Source organism: Pelodiscus sinensis, chromosome 20 (genome assembly GCF_049634645.1).
Source record: "Pelodiscus sinensis isolate JC-2024 chromosome 20, ASM4963464v1, whole genome shotgun sequence".
Lineage (NCBI taxonomy): Eukaryota > Metazoa > Chordata > Testudines > Trionychidae > Pelodiscus > Pelodiscus sinensis.
In genome coordinates, this window is record NC_134730.1 from 30,011,187 (window position 1) to 30,023,467 (window position 12,281).

The 12,281-nt window shown below is 44.1% G+C and overlaps 1 protein-coding gene across 3 annotated transcripts in view; it reads left to right on the forward strand.

Moving 5' to 3' along the window:
- ASPSCR1 (ASPSCR1 tether for SLC2A4, UBX domain containing) overlaps positions 1–11,288 on the forward strand; it is a 101,615-nt gene extending 90,327 nt beyond the window's left edge. For all 3 annotated transcript variants that reach the window (XM_075904215.1, XM_075904216.1, XM_075904217.1), the window contains 4 exons: positions 6,276–6,327; positions 7,387–7,456; positions 7,814–7,986; positions 10,206–11,288. In XM_075904215.1, the coding sequence (XP_075760330.1) occupies positions 6,276–6,327; positions 7,387–7,456; positions 7,814–7,986; positions 10,206–10,219 (309 nt within the window). In that variant the 3' untranslated portion in view covers positions 10,220–11,288. The remainder of the gene's footprint in view (positions 1–6,275; positions 6,328–7,386; positions 7,457–7,813; positions 7,987–10,205) is intronic.
- Positions 11,289–12,281: the final 993 nt, after the last annotated feature.

Sequence of the window (12,281 nt, forward strand, 5' to 3'; positions counted from 1 at the left end):
TAGTAGATGGGTGTCTCTTTTTCCTGGGTCTTGCATGCTGGCAACAGTAGCATCACCATGTGCTCTAGAGATGTATAAGGTTAAACAGTTAATTGGTTACCCAGTAAGCATTAACCTTACCAGCATGCTTTCTGTGTAACCGATTAACTGGCAGGCCAGCAGGGCCAATGGTTAACTGGTTAAACATGTAGGGGTTTTTACGTCCCTTGCTGTGCTTATGTCTCCCAGTCCAGAAAGCTGTAAAATCACATTCACATTTCAAGTTTCTGGACAGGAAAATAGGTGATGCTATTTCATTTGCCCCAGAAGTTAATTGTATTTAATATTTATACTGGGTAGCATTCAGATGCCCTGTTCAGGATTGGGGCCCCTTTGTGCTCAGTGCTGTACATGAGAGGAACACAGAATTCACCACCATGGATTAGACCCGTAGTCCATCTGCCTGTGTCTCAACTCTTATGGCGGCCAGCATTTCCGGCTTAAAAGGAGGGTTCAAGATTACCCACATCTGCTTGTTGTGGGATATCTGCCCTGCATACTTCTCTTTCCAAATTGTTACTAAATATTTTAAACCCCATCAGTCCTAGTACAGAATCTTTACAGCTTCTCCTGTTCTCCTTTTGCTATGGTGGATATTGACAGTTTAATCTTACTCTGTTTTCTCTTAGCCAGTTTTTGATCCATGACAATACCTTGCCTCCCACCCGCACAAAAACTTGGTTTCTTTTATAACTTTTTATGATGGACTTTGCCAAAGGTCTTTTGAAAGTTTGACCATATGATAATCGGTTCTTCCTTTATTCACAAAAAAGAATTCTAAAGGGATAGAATCCCGGGGCTGGAAGAGACCGCAGGAGGTCATCAAGTCGAACCCCCTGCCCAAAGCAAGACCAACCCCAGCTAAAGCATCCCAGACAGGGCTTTGTCAAGCCAGGACTTAAAAACCTCTAGGAATGGAGATTTCACCCCATCCCTAGGGAACCCATCCTAGTGCTTCACCACCCTCCTAGGGAAATAGTTTTTCCTAATATCCAGCCTAGACTTTCCCCACGGAATGGGGAAGACCTTGAGACCATTGCCCCTTGTTCTGCCATACGTCACTACTGAGAACAGCCTCTCTCCATCCTCTTTGGAACCTCCCTTCAGGAAGTTGAAGGCTGCTATCAAATCCCCCCTCACTCTTTTCCTCTACAGTCTAAATAAGCCCCAATCCCTCAGCCTCCCCTCATAGGTCATGTGCTCTAGCCCCCTAATCATTTTGGTTGCCCTCCGCTGGACCCTTTCCAGTGCATCCACATCCTTTCAATAGCGGGGGGCCCAGAACTGAATGCAATACTCCAGATGTGGCCTCACCAATGCCAAATAAAGGGGAATAATAACTTCTCTAGATCTGCTGGAAATGATTCTCCTAATGTACCCTAATATGCCATTAGCCTTCTTGGCTACAAGGGCACACTGCTGACTCATATCCAGCTTCTCATCTTCTGTAATCCCCAGGTCCTCTTCTGCTGTACCTCTACTTAGCCAGTTGGTCCCCAACCTATAACAATGCATGAGAGTCCTGCATTTGTCATTGTTGAACCTCATGAGATTTCTTTTGGCCCAATCCTCCAATTTGTCTAGGTCACTCTGGACCCTATCCCTGCCATCCAGTGTATCTACCTCTCCCCCTAGCTTAGTGTCATCTGCAAACTTGCTGAGGGTGCAATCCATTCCCTCATCCAGGTCATTAATAAAGATGTTGAACAAAGCCAGTCCTAAAACCAGTCCTTGGGGCACTCTGCTTGAAACTGACCGCCAACCACACATTGAGCCATTGATCACTATCCTTTGGGTCTGACAATCTAACCAGCTTTCTATCCACCTTACAGTCCATTTCTCCAATCCATATTTCCTTAACTTGCTGGCAAGAATATTGTGGGAGACTGTATCAAAAGCTTTCCTAATGTGTCAAGGTATATCACATCCACCGACTTCCCCATGTCCACAGAGCCAGTTACATCATCATAGAAGCTAATCAGATTGCTCAGGCATAACTTGCCCTTGGTGAATCTATGTTGACTATTCCTGATCACCTTCCCCTCTTCCAAGTGCTTCAAAATGGATTCCTTGAGGATCCCCTTCATGATTTTTCCAGGGACTGAGGTAAGGCTGACTGGTCTGTAGTCTCCTGGATAATCCTTCTTCCCTTTTTTAAAGATGGGCACTACATTTGCCTTTTTCCAGTCATCCGGGATCTCTCCTGATCTCCATGGCTACATCTACACTACATCCCTTTTTCGTAAAAGGGATGTAAATTAGACGTATCACAATTGCTAATGAAGCGGGGATTTAAATTTGCCCCGCTTCATTAGCATAAAAATGGCTGCCGCTTTTTTCGGCACGGAGCTTTGCCGGAGAAAAGCGCCGGTCTAGACGCTGATCTTGGGGAAAATAAAGCCTTTTCCGAAAGATCCCTTATCCATCTTGAAATAAGGGATCTTTCAGAAAAGGCTTTATTTTCCACAAGATCAGCATCTAAACTGGCGCTTTTCTCCAGCAAAGCTCCATGCCGAAAAAAAGCGGCAGCCATTTTTATGCTAATGAAGCGGGGGAGATTTAAATCCCTGCTTCATTAGCAATTGCGATACGTCTAATTTACATCCCTTTTACGAAAAAGGGTTGTAGTCTAGAGGTAGCCCAAGAGTTTTCAAAGATAATGACCAAAGGCTCTGCAATGACATTTGTCAACTCCGTCAGTACTCGGATGCATTAAATACGGATCCATGGATTTGTGTATGTCAAGCTTTTCTAAATAGTTCTTAACCTCTTCTTTCTCCACTGAGGGCTGCCTACCTCCTTCCCATACTAAGACATAATTTTCTTTTGCAGAATCAATGCTTGTTAAACTGCATCTTGTGATTTTTCCAGGTGTTTTATGTTTCTATTATTTAATGAGCGTTTTGACCAATTTTCTGTAATTCTCCAGATGATGCCAGAATCTTTTTAAAATAGAGGTACAACAGTGCAATAGTAGCTGTATTTCATAGGCCAGGTAATATTTTTGATATTAGCTCATTCCTAAGATTGAGAGCTTTCAAACTTCCTTGAGAGTTCTGAGATGGACTACCTGTGCCTGGAGACTGATTGATTGATTGATTGATTGATTGCTTTTTAATTTGTTTGGTCCAGAGCCTAATCTTCTGGCACTTCGGCTCTGACAGCACCTCAGCTAAGTTACCAGAAGAAACCAGGCATAAGACTGATGCAGATAAATCATTTTGTTTCTCAGCCACTGTCTTTATTTTTCTTAATTGCTCTCTTAATTGATCCACCATTTCTTTTGCCAGTTTCCTGCTTCTAATATACTTCATGTAATTTCTTTATTTTTGTTCAGTTAGCCATTTGCTCTTCTAATTCCAGCCTAGTTCTTCAAATTTATTTCTCATATATCCCTTGTTGGAAGTTAATTATTGGCTTCACTAAGATTAGTTTACCCAATTCTGAATGATCTGTGTCTGGCTTGAATAATCTCTTACCATTTACCAAGACTGGCTTCTTGCCTTCCCGCTTCCCTTTTTCTTCAGAGGTATGTATGCCTTCTGAGACTGTTGTTTTCTTAAGTGACATCCATGCCAAATTTAGGGATTTTACTTCCTTTGCTTTTAACTTTAATGGCTTTTAAATCAGTGCCTCATTTTATTAAAAACTTTCTTTTTTGAAATGTAGTGTCACTGTTTTAATTTTTAGTACCTGATCTCTCCCCCCCCACCTACAATGTTTAATTATATTATGTAGCCTGTTAGAGCCTTGCCCTCTGTTCTTAATTGAACCAAATGCTGCATGTTTTTAGGCCTGAGTTGAGAATAGCTTTTTCTCTTGTGTGCTTGAGAACTAGCTCCTCCAAGAAGCTTTCTTTTGAATATCAAGGTATTGTTTCTCTAGTTTGTTCTACTGTGACATTTGACCACGCAGTTGAACGTAAAGTAAATATAATTCTTGGCTCAAAGAGTGTGTTGTCTAAAAGACATGACACAAGAGGTGAGCCTTTAAAGACTGTCAAAAGTGGAAGAACAAGTTGCAGATATTATCTGAATGCGTACTTTGCAGGTAGCACCATTTTTTTTAAATAAATGAAGAGGTGGGTGATGAGTAAAGTATTAACAGGTCAGTAATTAATAAAATTATGAATGGTGTGAAGAAAGTGAATAGGGACGTGTTTTCCTCTTCACAATACACACAAATTAGGGGGCATGCAATAAAATTTCATTGGGTTCAAGTAGGAATTTAAAATCCTGTTTAATTAGCTGACCAGTTAAATGTTAAGTTTAACTGGTTAACTGATTAAACAGGGATGGGCGGAGAATTGTGCCTTAGAAAACAATAGATTTAGAGTAATAGGGGGTTGTACCTTAAAAAGCAATTAATCTAAAAAGGAGTTCAGGGTCATAGTGGACTGAAAACTGAACATGAACTCCCAATGTAAAGGTGTGGCAAAAAGAGCTACTGCAGTCTTTGGATTTGTAAACTGGGGGGCAATGAGAGTAAGGTGATTTTTACCTCTGTTTATGGCATTGGTGAGACTGATGCTAGAATACTGTGTCCAGTTTGTAAAAGAAGCAAGACATGTTGGAGCAAGTACAAAAAAGACCACAAATAATTTGAGGGCTGGAGAAAAAGCCTACAACTCTTTCCCAGTAAGAGCTCAATCTGTTTAGCTTATCAAAAAGAAGATTGAGAGGGGACATGATTACTGTAAGACCTTGTTAGGGAGAAAATATTGGTTACTAAAGAGCTTTTCCTTCATGTGCTGAAGAAAGATAGAACAAGGGCAGGAAGCTGAAGCGAGACAAAATTAGAAATAAGATACAGCCTTTCAACAGTGAATGATTAACCAGTGGAACAAACTACCAAGGGAAGTAAGTAGTGGATTTTCCTTCTCTTGCAGTCTTCAGATGAAGATGGGATAACTTTTTGGCCGATACATTTTAGTCAGACAAATTATTTGGTTCACTATTGTGGAAACTGGGTGAAATTCTCTGGCCTGTGCTATACAGCATGTCAGACTAGATAAGTCAAAGTTACCTTCTGGCTTTAGTATCTATGTACCTGAAAACATTGTTCCTTGTCTGTCTTGTAGCTAGTAATAGGATAGTAGTGTGATCACTTGCTCCCCACAACTTGACATGGATGCAGTATTTCCACATCACACCCAACTATTGTTTTAAAAAAAGGCCAATGTTCACGCGACACCTGTAGGTAAAATTCACTATGCCCTGAACGTTTGCTGGTATGATTGGCAGCGTCCCCAAATGAGATACAAGCCCAGCACAGCAAGATGAAGGGTTGTAGGCCTAGCTTGTGGAGCAGGACTAGAATAGTAAGGGGCATGTGACTGTTAAAAGTGGGGTGCACTGTGATGGAACTGTCCACAGCATTGTTTCCAACACCAAGGCAGATCAGTGCCTCAGTTTCATAGGAGCTGGTCTCTGGGGCAGACTGTAGAACAACTTCTTTGATTTGCATTAATGCAGCATTGATCCTCTGCCCCTTCTGGCAGGCAGTACCAAAACAGCCTGTCCAAAGCAGGGAACTGAACAGCATTTGTGCCCTTTTCCAGAAGAAGAAAGGGGCAATTGTTTGCAACAGTGAAACTAGAGTCTAAAGCCAGAGATGTCCTAGTGCTCTTCAGAAGGGGAAGAAGCGTTGGTGGTCCTGGTAATGCAGAGTGGGAGGAAAATGGTGGGGTATGATGCCCACAGGGAAGTTATTCTGTCCTTGCCAATGGGACAGTACAAACCTGGGATGCAGCATGGCTCTTGGCAAGACTGGTTCCCACAGGGAGTCAGGAACACTCAGAATGAAGAGTAGCAGATTCCAGGGGCTATTGCAGAATGCTACCTAAGCTCTCCCAATATGTCTGTATAGAATATGATACCCTATACACTGCACATGGGCTTGCCTATCCTGCCTGCATTTGCTGTTGCTTTAAACTGGGCTCCAGAAGATAGTCAAAACATATCTGGCAAGGAAGTTTCCAAGCTGCTGTCATGCTCTGTTTCAGCCCTCCTGCCACTCATATGGTTGCTTTTATTTTAAGGGGCTTTGCCGCCCATTAGGGATTGATGCTTTGGGGGTAGAGGGGGTTGGTGAGCAAATGGCTGCTTTTGCCCTGGATTGGAGAAGAGATTGGGCTGCCTTGAAGAGGTATATGTAATATCTGAGGTTGGCTGGCTGAGACAACTCTCCAGCTTGCCCTGTCCTCTTCTCATCCATCTCTTTTCCCTTTGCTGCAGGCTAACCTCTTCCCAGCTTCTGTCATTCACTTTGGATCTGAGAAGCACAGAGGTGAGTTATCTCCATTTCTTCTTCTCCACAGCCGCAGTGTTTTACCAGATGAACTGTGTCCCTGGCTCCAGAATTGCTCCAGTAAGAGAACCCAAGCAAAGTTAGGAGAGGAGAAGCTGAAATGAAGGACAGGAGAGTTAGATGGCTCAGAGATTTGTGTGTGGAATATGGAGCCTTGTATCGGTAGTACTATTTGTGTTCAGTCTAAGGTCAAAATTAGTATAAATCATTAATCTTCATGGGTGAGTAAAATTGGGTGGGTGTGCGTTGGCTCACTGCTATTCCTAGCAAACAATTCCACAAAATTAGCATTAATTAGCTCCTTTGTCAGCAGTCTCAGCATAGAGAGAACTTCCCGAAAGGGATATTGGTAGGAGAAGGGATTATGTTTATGTGAATTGTGCATTGTAGCTGCCTCTGCCTCCACTGTGAATCACTACGGCCTCATCTAGACTAGTTTAGTTCTGTTTCATCTTAAATTGATTGCCAGTTATATAAGTTAACTAATGTAATTGTACATGTAAATCAGGAAGCCTTTCTTATGTGATTTATTAGGATATGGAAAAGGCACACTTGACAAACCTGGAGTAGTGGTCTCTGAAGGGAAATGTGGAAATCCCATTGCTTTAAAAGTAAAAAAGAAAAAGAACTAGACATTGCACTACAGAGACCAACCTATTGAGGCTGCCTGTGGAGATGGGCTGTCTCTGATTTTTGGGCATATTTGTGGTGCTGTTAACAGAGGTGTAAAGGGAGTCCAGCAACTATAACCTCTGAGCTGCAGAGATCAAGTACCTGAAAATCACATGGTTTGAAAGATGGATTAGAAATGGCAAAGAATAATCAGAACGTTAAGGTTCAGCAGGAATCAGCATGGCTTAAGGGTCACTACCACCCACTAGCTAACATTACTGGCTGTCATATTGGGAAAAGGGTAAAATTTATAAACACACGTGAAGAGGGATTTGCTGGAGCGACATGGATCTTAGGTACTGCAATAAGTGTCTGTGGGTTGCCTGATGTTACTCTCTAACAAATGTGTTTGGGTTTGTTTTACAGATTGTTATTTGAGATCAGAACTACTGGAGTCTACAGTGTCCCCTTCCACAGCTGACTTGCTAGTAGCTAGGTAAGCGCTGTGAGCAAAGCTTCTTAATGTGAGTGGGCATGTGTGGGAAGGGTAGAATTAGCACAGCTCCGGGAGGAGAAGGGGAGAACCTACAGGCACCACAGGCTCATTTATGACTTTGCAGCTTGGTAAACCCTATTGAAATGGGGGTGTGTACCTGTTGCTAAATCTAGCCAGGAGCTGGAGGATCTTTTGCTTACAGATTGGTATGTGTCCTGAAGCCTTTGCTTCTGGGGTGAAGATTAATCTTCCACTGCCTGGGCATGAGGAATTACTGAGATGGGATTGTATGCTGAGGGGTGTGAAGACCAGTGTGAAAATCTTCCCTTAATTGTGCTTTCTTGTTTCTCTTTTCAGAGTCTTGTCCAAATTGCTAGTCCCTTCTGCTCCCCCACCTTCAGAAACAGCTGTTGCACTCCCAGCTGGACCAGAGCAGACAGATGAGTATCCAGAACCTGCAAAAGTCTCTGAAGCTTCACAGTCAGTGAGACATACCCCTGAAAAAATACCAAAGTGGCTGAAGCTGCCAGGTATCTAGGATCAGAGGGAAAGTTTCCTTCCCTCCTCTGCAGAGCTTCACTGCAGCATCAAGGGCTGTGATTTGTGATCTCAAAACTATTCAGTTTTATTGATAAACATGATGTGGCTCCTTATCACAACTGGAATATCAGAAAGGTCCTGAACTTGGACAAAAGCTATTGGGGTTGTTTCCATCTAGGTGCCATCGATCTCAGAACCACTGCCTTTGCCTGGATTGTGTACTCTTACTAAATTTCGATCATTAATACTTCATTGTTAGTGCGTATTCCTGTGGAGCAGTGGCAATCGCTCCATAATTAAGATTACAACTGCGTTTCTATCAAAAAATCACAGTATCAATTTGTCTCAAAATGATAGGTTAGATCTGGGATGTGAAGTGGAAGAGAGGTCCTTGAATTATGCACACATAGAATGGGCCATTGGTATTCAGAAAAAACATACAACATTTTTTTCACTTTGTAGACAATCTTGATCCCTTCTCCCACTTCCAAGAAACAAACTTTAGAAAATTCCAAAGCAGAGCTAAAAATCTCTAAGATCTGGTGATAGCTTTTAAAATTATAGTGTAAACCAGTTGATTCTTGCAGGTGCTCCAGGAAGCTTAAAGTACAGCATCAAGTGACATTGGAAATACAGGCAGTCCCCGGGTTACGAGGATCCGACTTATGTTGGATCCTTACTTAAGAACGGGGTGAGGGAACCCCGAACTATCTGTTCTCCCCCCCCAGCAGACCGCCGAGACGCGCCGCGGCGGTCTCGCCGCCGGCATCCTCCACAGCGAGAAAAGCTGCTCTGCATCTCTCTGGTCTGCTGGCCCTCCCCCCCCTCCCAGCAGACCAGGGAGATGCGGAGCAAAGCCGCGGAGGACGCAGGCGGCGGGACCGCCGAGATGCGCTGCGGTCCCGCCGCCCCCGTCCTCCATGACGAGAAAAGCCTGGTCTGCCGGGGGGGTGGGGGGCGCAGCTAGTGCTTTTCTCGCTGCTGGTCAGTTTCAGCAGTGGCTGAATCAGGACGCCTGGGGTAGAGCAGCTGGGGGGCTGCCGGGTTGGTCCCACAGTGCTGAGGTGCGGTGCTATTGGACCAACAAAGCAGCACCCCAGCTGCTCTGCCCCAGGCGTCCCCAAGAGCAGCTGGGTTGCTGCCGGATTGGTCCTGCCGCGCCAAGGGTCGGCACTACCAGACCAACCCAGCAGCACTCCAGCTGCTCTGCCCCAGGCGTGTCCGATTCAGCTGCTGCTGGTCAGTGTCACAGCGGCTGAATCTGAACGCCTGGGACAGAGCAGCTGGGGCGCTGCCAGGTTGGTCCCCGCAGTGCCGCACCTCGGCGCTGCAAGGACCAACCTGGCAGCACCCCAGCTGCTCTACCCCAGGTGTCCCCAAGTCAGCTGCTGCTGAAACTGATCAGCGGCTGATTCCAGGAAGCCCTGTGCAAAGCAGCTTTGCTTCGGGCTTCCTGTAGTCAGCCGCTGGCCACTTTCAGCAGCGGCTGAATCGGGGACACCTGGGGTACAATGTGTACCAGTTCCGATTTACATACAAATTCAACTTAAGAACAAATCTACAGTCCCTATCTTGTACGTAACCCTGGGACTGCCTGTATCAAATCCATGGTTTAGTCAGCATCTCTCAAACTTCAGCAACTCAAGGACCCCCATTAACTTAAATTTTTGGGGATCTCAGCCCCTCCATTCAGCCCTTGCCCTGTCTTCTTCTCTGAGGTCCTGTATATCCCACTCATGCTGGTTTAGTATATTTGCCCCATGTGGCTTATCTGCTTTAGAATGGCTCTGGGATTCTGATGCAGGGAACATGGGAATCTGCAGAAGCAATGTGCATGATGAATACCCATGCTGAGTAAATAACCTTTTACTTTCTGTAGGGACTATGTGGTTAAAGTCTGTAGTGCAAGAAGCAAAGATGCTAACCACCTGTCCTGCCTGCTAGAGATCTGCTTGGCTGCTCACAGCCTTCCCATCACTGCAGGAGTGGAGAGCAGAACAGCCCTGGAAGTCACTGTAGGCTCCACTGTTCAGTTCTTACCAAGCATTGAGCTAAAATGCTCTCAATATAGCACCTGGGTACAGTTGGGGAGGGGAACCCAGTATGTTTAAGGCTTCAGGTAGGAGGTAACATGATTTGGAAAAACTGCCCTCCCTCTAACAGAATTCTGATAGGTGCTAATGCCCCTCCTTGTGTGTTCTTTTTGCAGCTGGGAAGAGATGAAACATCCCAGGTGTTGGGCGTACAAGATGACTTGGCTGGACTGAGAAGCAGCAGAATCAGATGCACTTCTTTCCATTTGAACTGCTACACAGTTTATAATAAACCTTTGGTGATCCCGAAGAGCTGAATAACATGATTTATTTCTTAGAAAAATAAAATAGAATAACTGTTTCATGTTGCAAATTCAACCTTGTTGGGAGCAAAGCCCCCTTGGTTGTAAATGCCATCTGCCCAGCAATAGAAGTGAGGGCAGGAGGAGAAACGAATGGTATTCGGCATGCATGTAATCTGAAAGGAACAGGTAGAGAGAGTTCTTAGCCTTGACTGCTGACTTTGCTTTAATAGGTGTTTGACACTCAAGCCTTCTGATTTCTGTCTTCAGAGGTTACTTGAAACAGTGGCTGTTCTGCCTGGAACAGACCATGGTGCTGGAATCAGCTGCACAATTACAGACAGCTGGGCTGGTCCTTACTACATAGAGTAGCAGTGGCTACTGCTGCTGGCAATCCTGGAGGAGCTTTTTAGGTCATTCTCAATTTACTGAATGGCTTTTGTTGGGAACTTCCTGGTTCATTCTAATTGTTTTCCATTGATGGAGTTTTGTTCATGAAAAATGCAGGTATCTATTAATGGCATATGCCCTTGGACTATGCCTGTGGACTGAACTCTGCATTATGTTATGTTTCCAGTGATACATAATTAACAATTACTCCTTTAATGGGAACAAAATTCTAATGAAAGGTCACTCCATCTGCTGATTTCTTTAGCTTTGATGTTGCTTGCAGTGGAAGTGCTGTGTGTTTGCGGTCTGAAGACTGTAAGGAGGGGTTGCAGAGTTGGGATGTGAGTTAAGGTTTAGAAATGTGCCTACAATAGAGATGAGGTCTATAGTGCTACAATGTCCAGGCTACTGTAATTTTATTTGAAGATTTTTTCATATTCCAGTAATTCCAGTTGGTCAGTTACTGTGCCATGGTAATAATTTTCACCATTTGGTTTCTGCTTTTTCCTTGAACTGTGTGTGTGTCTGCACAATTTGTAGATGTAATAAAGCAGAGTGGCCATAGGAGGCCTTTTTGTCGGTCTCTTTGATAATGTGTTTTTCCCACTGTTCTGTTTCTTTATCAGTTTGCAGAAACCTGCTCCCTATTCATTGGGCCTGACAATTCCCCCCCCCCCTTTTTTCCTCAACAAAGCAAAATTGAGTTTTGTACCATCTGAATGAACTTCAAAGTGGCTGAAAGGGGCACCCAGAGTTCCTGGCACTTGTCATTGTCTCTCAGACTGGCCAACAGTTCCCTTCAGGTCTAATTACTTCCACATGCTCCCAAATGCTTTGAAGAACATCAGAGGGAGCAATGAAAGAAAGGCAGAAGAGGAAAAAGGAGACTCAAAGCTGAGGGAGCAGCAAACAGGCTTTAAGGAAGAGAAGACTGATTTCTTACCGAATATCCAAATGTGAACAGACAGGGGATATATATGCTGCAGTCCGAGGAACTGTTTTTCTGCTTTAAAAAAAGTAAATGTTCTCATAGAAAACCACCACTCAGCCAGGCATGCAAGGGGTTGCAAAAGAGAGAAACTGCAACAAGATTCCACAGAGATGAAAAGGATTCAACCAATCATCTTAATTCTAAAATTGGTACTTTGACTAACCCTGGGATGGAAGAGTTTAATAAGAATCTTTCTGTCCGGGTACTTGGTGAGTTTCCTTCCAATGGCGTCCTATCCTAAAGCTATTTCTGTTTTGCTGCTTAATCTGGGATTGTAATGAGGGCAAGGGGTTGCTCTTTCCCATCTCCCTTTTAAAGAGTCCATCTTAATCAATATACTGTGGGTTCTTAGAGGCTGATGGATAGAGCTTCACCTGTGGGACGGGAGGTAGCTGATGCTATTTCTGCATGGGTAGTATGTATGAGCTGATGCTGCTTGACCCGTCCACCAGTAGAGTGGATAATAAAAGCTCAGCTGATAGGAGTTTGTATCACCACTTGTACCTTTTGATTTCACTGATTGTCCTTTCAAATGTTTGGCTTACAAGCAACAGCAATTCCCTGAACTA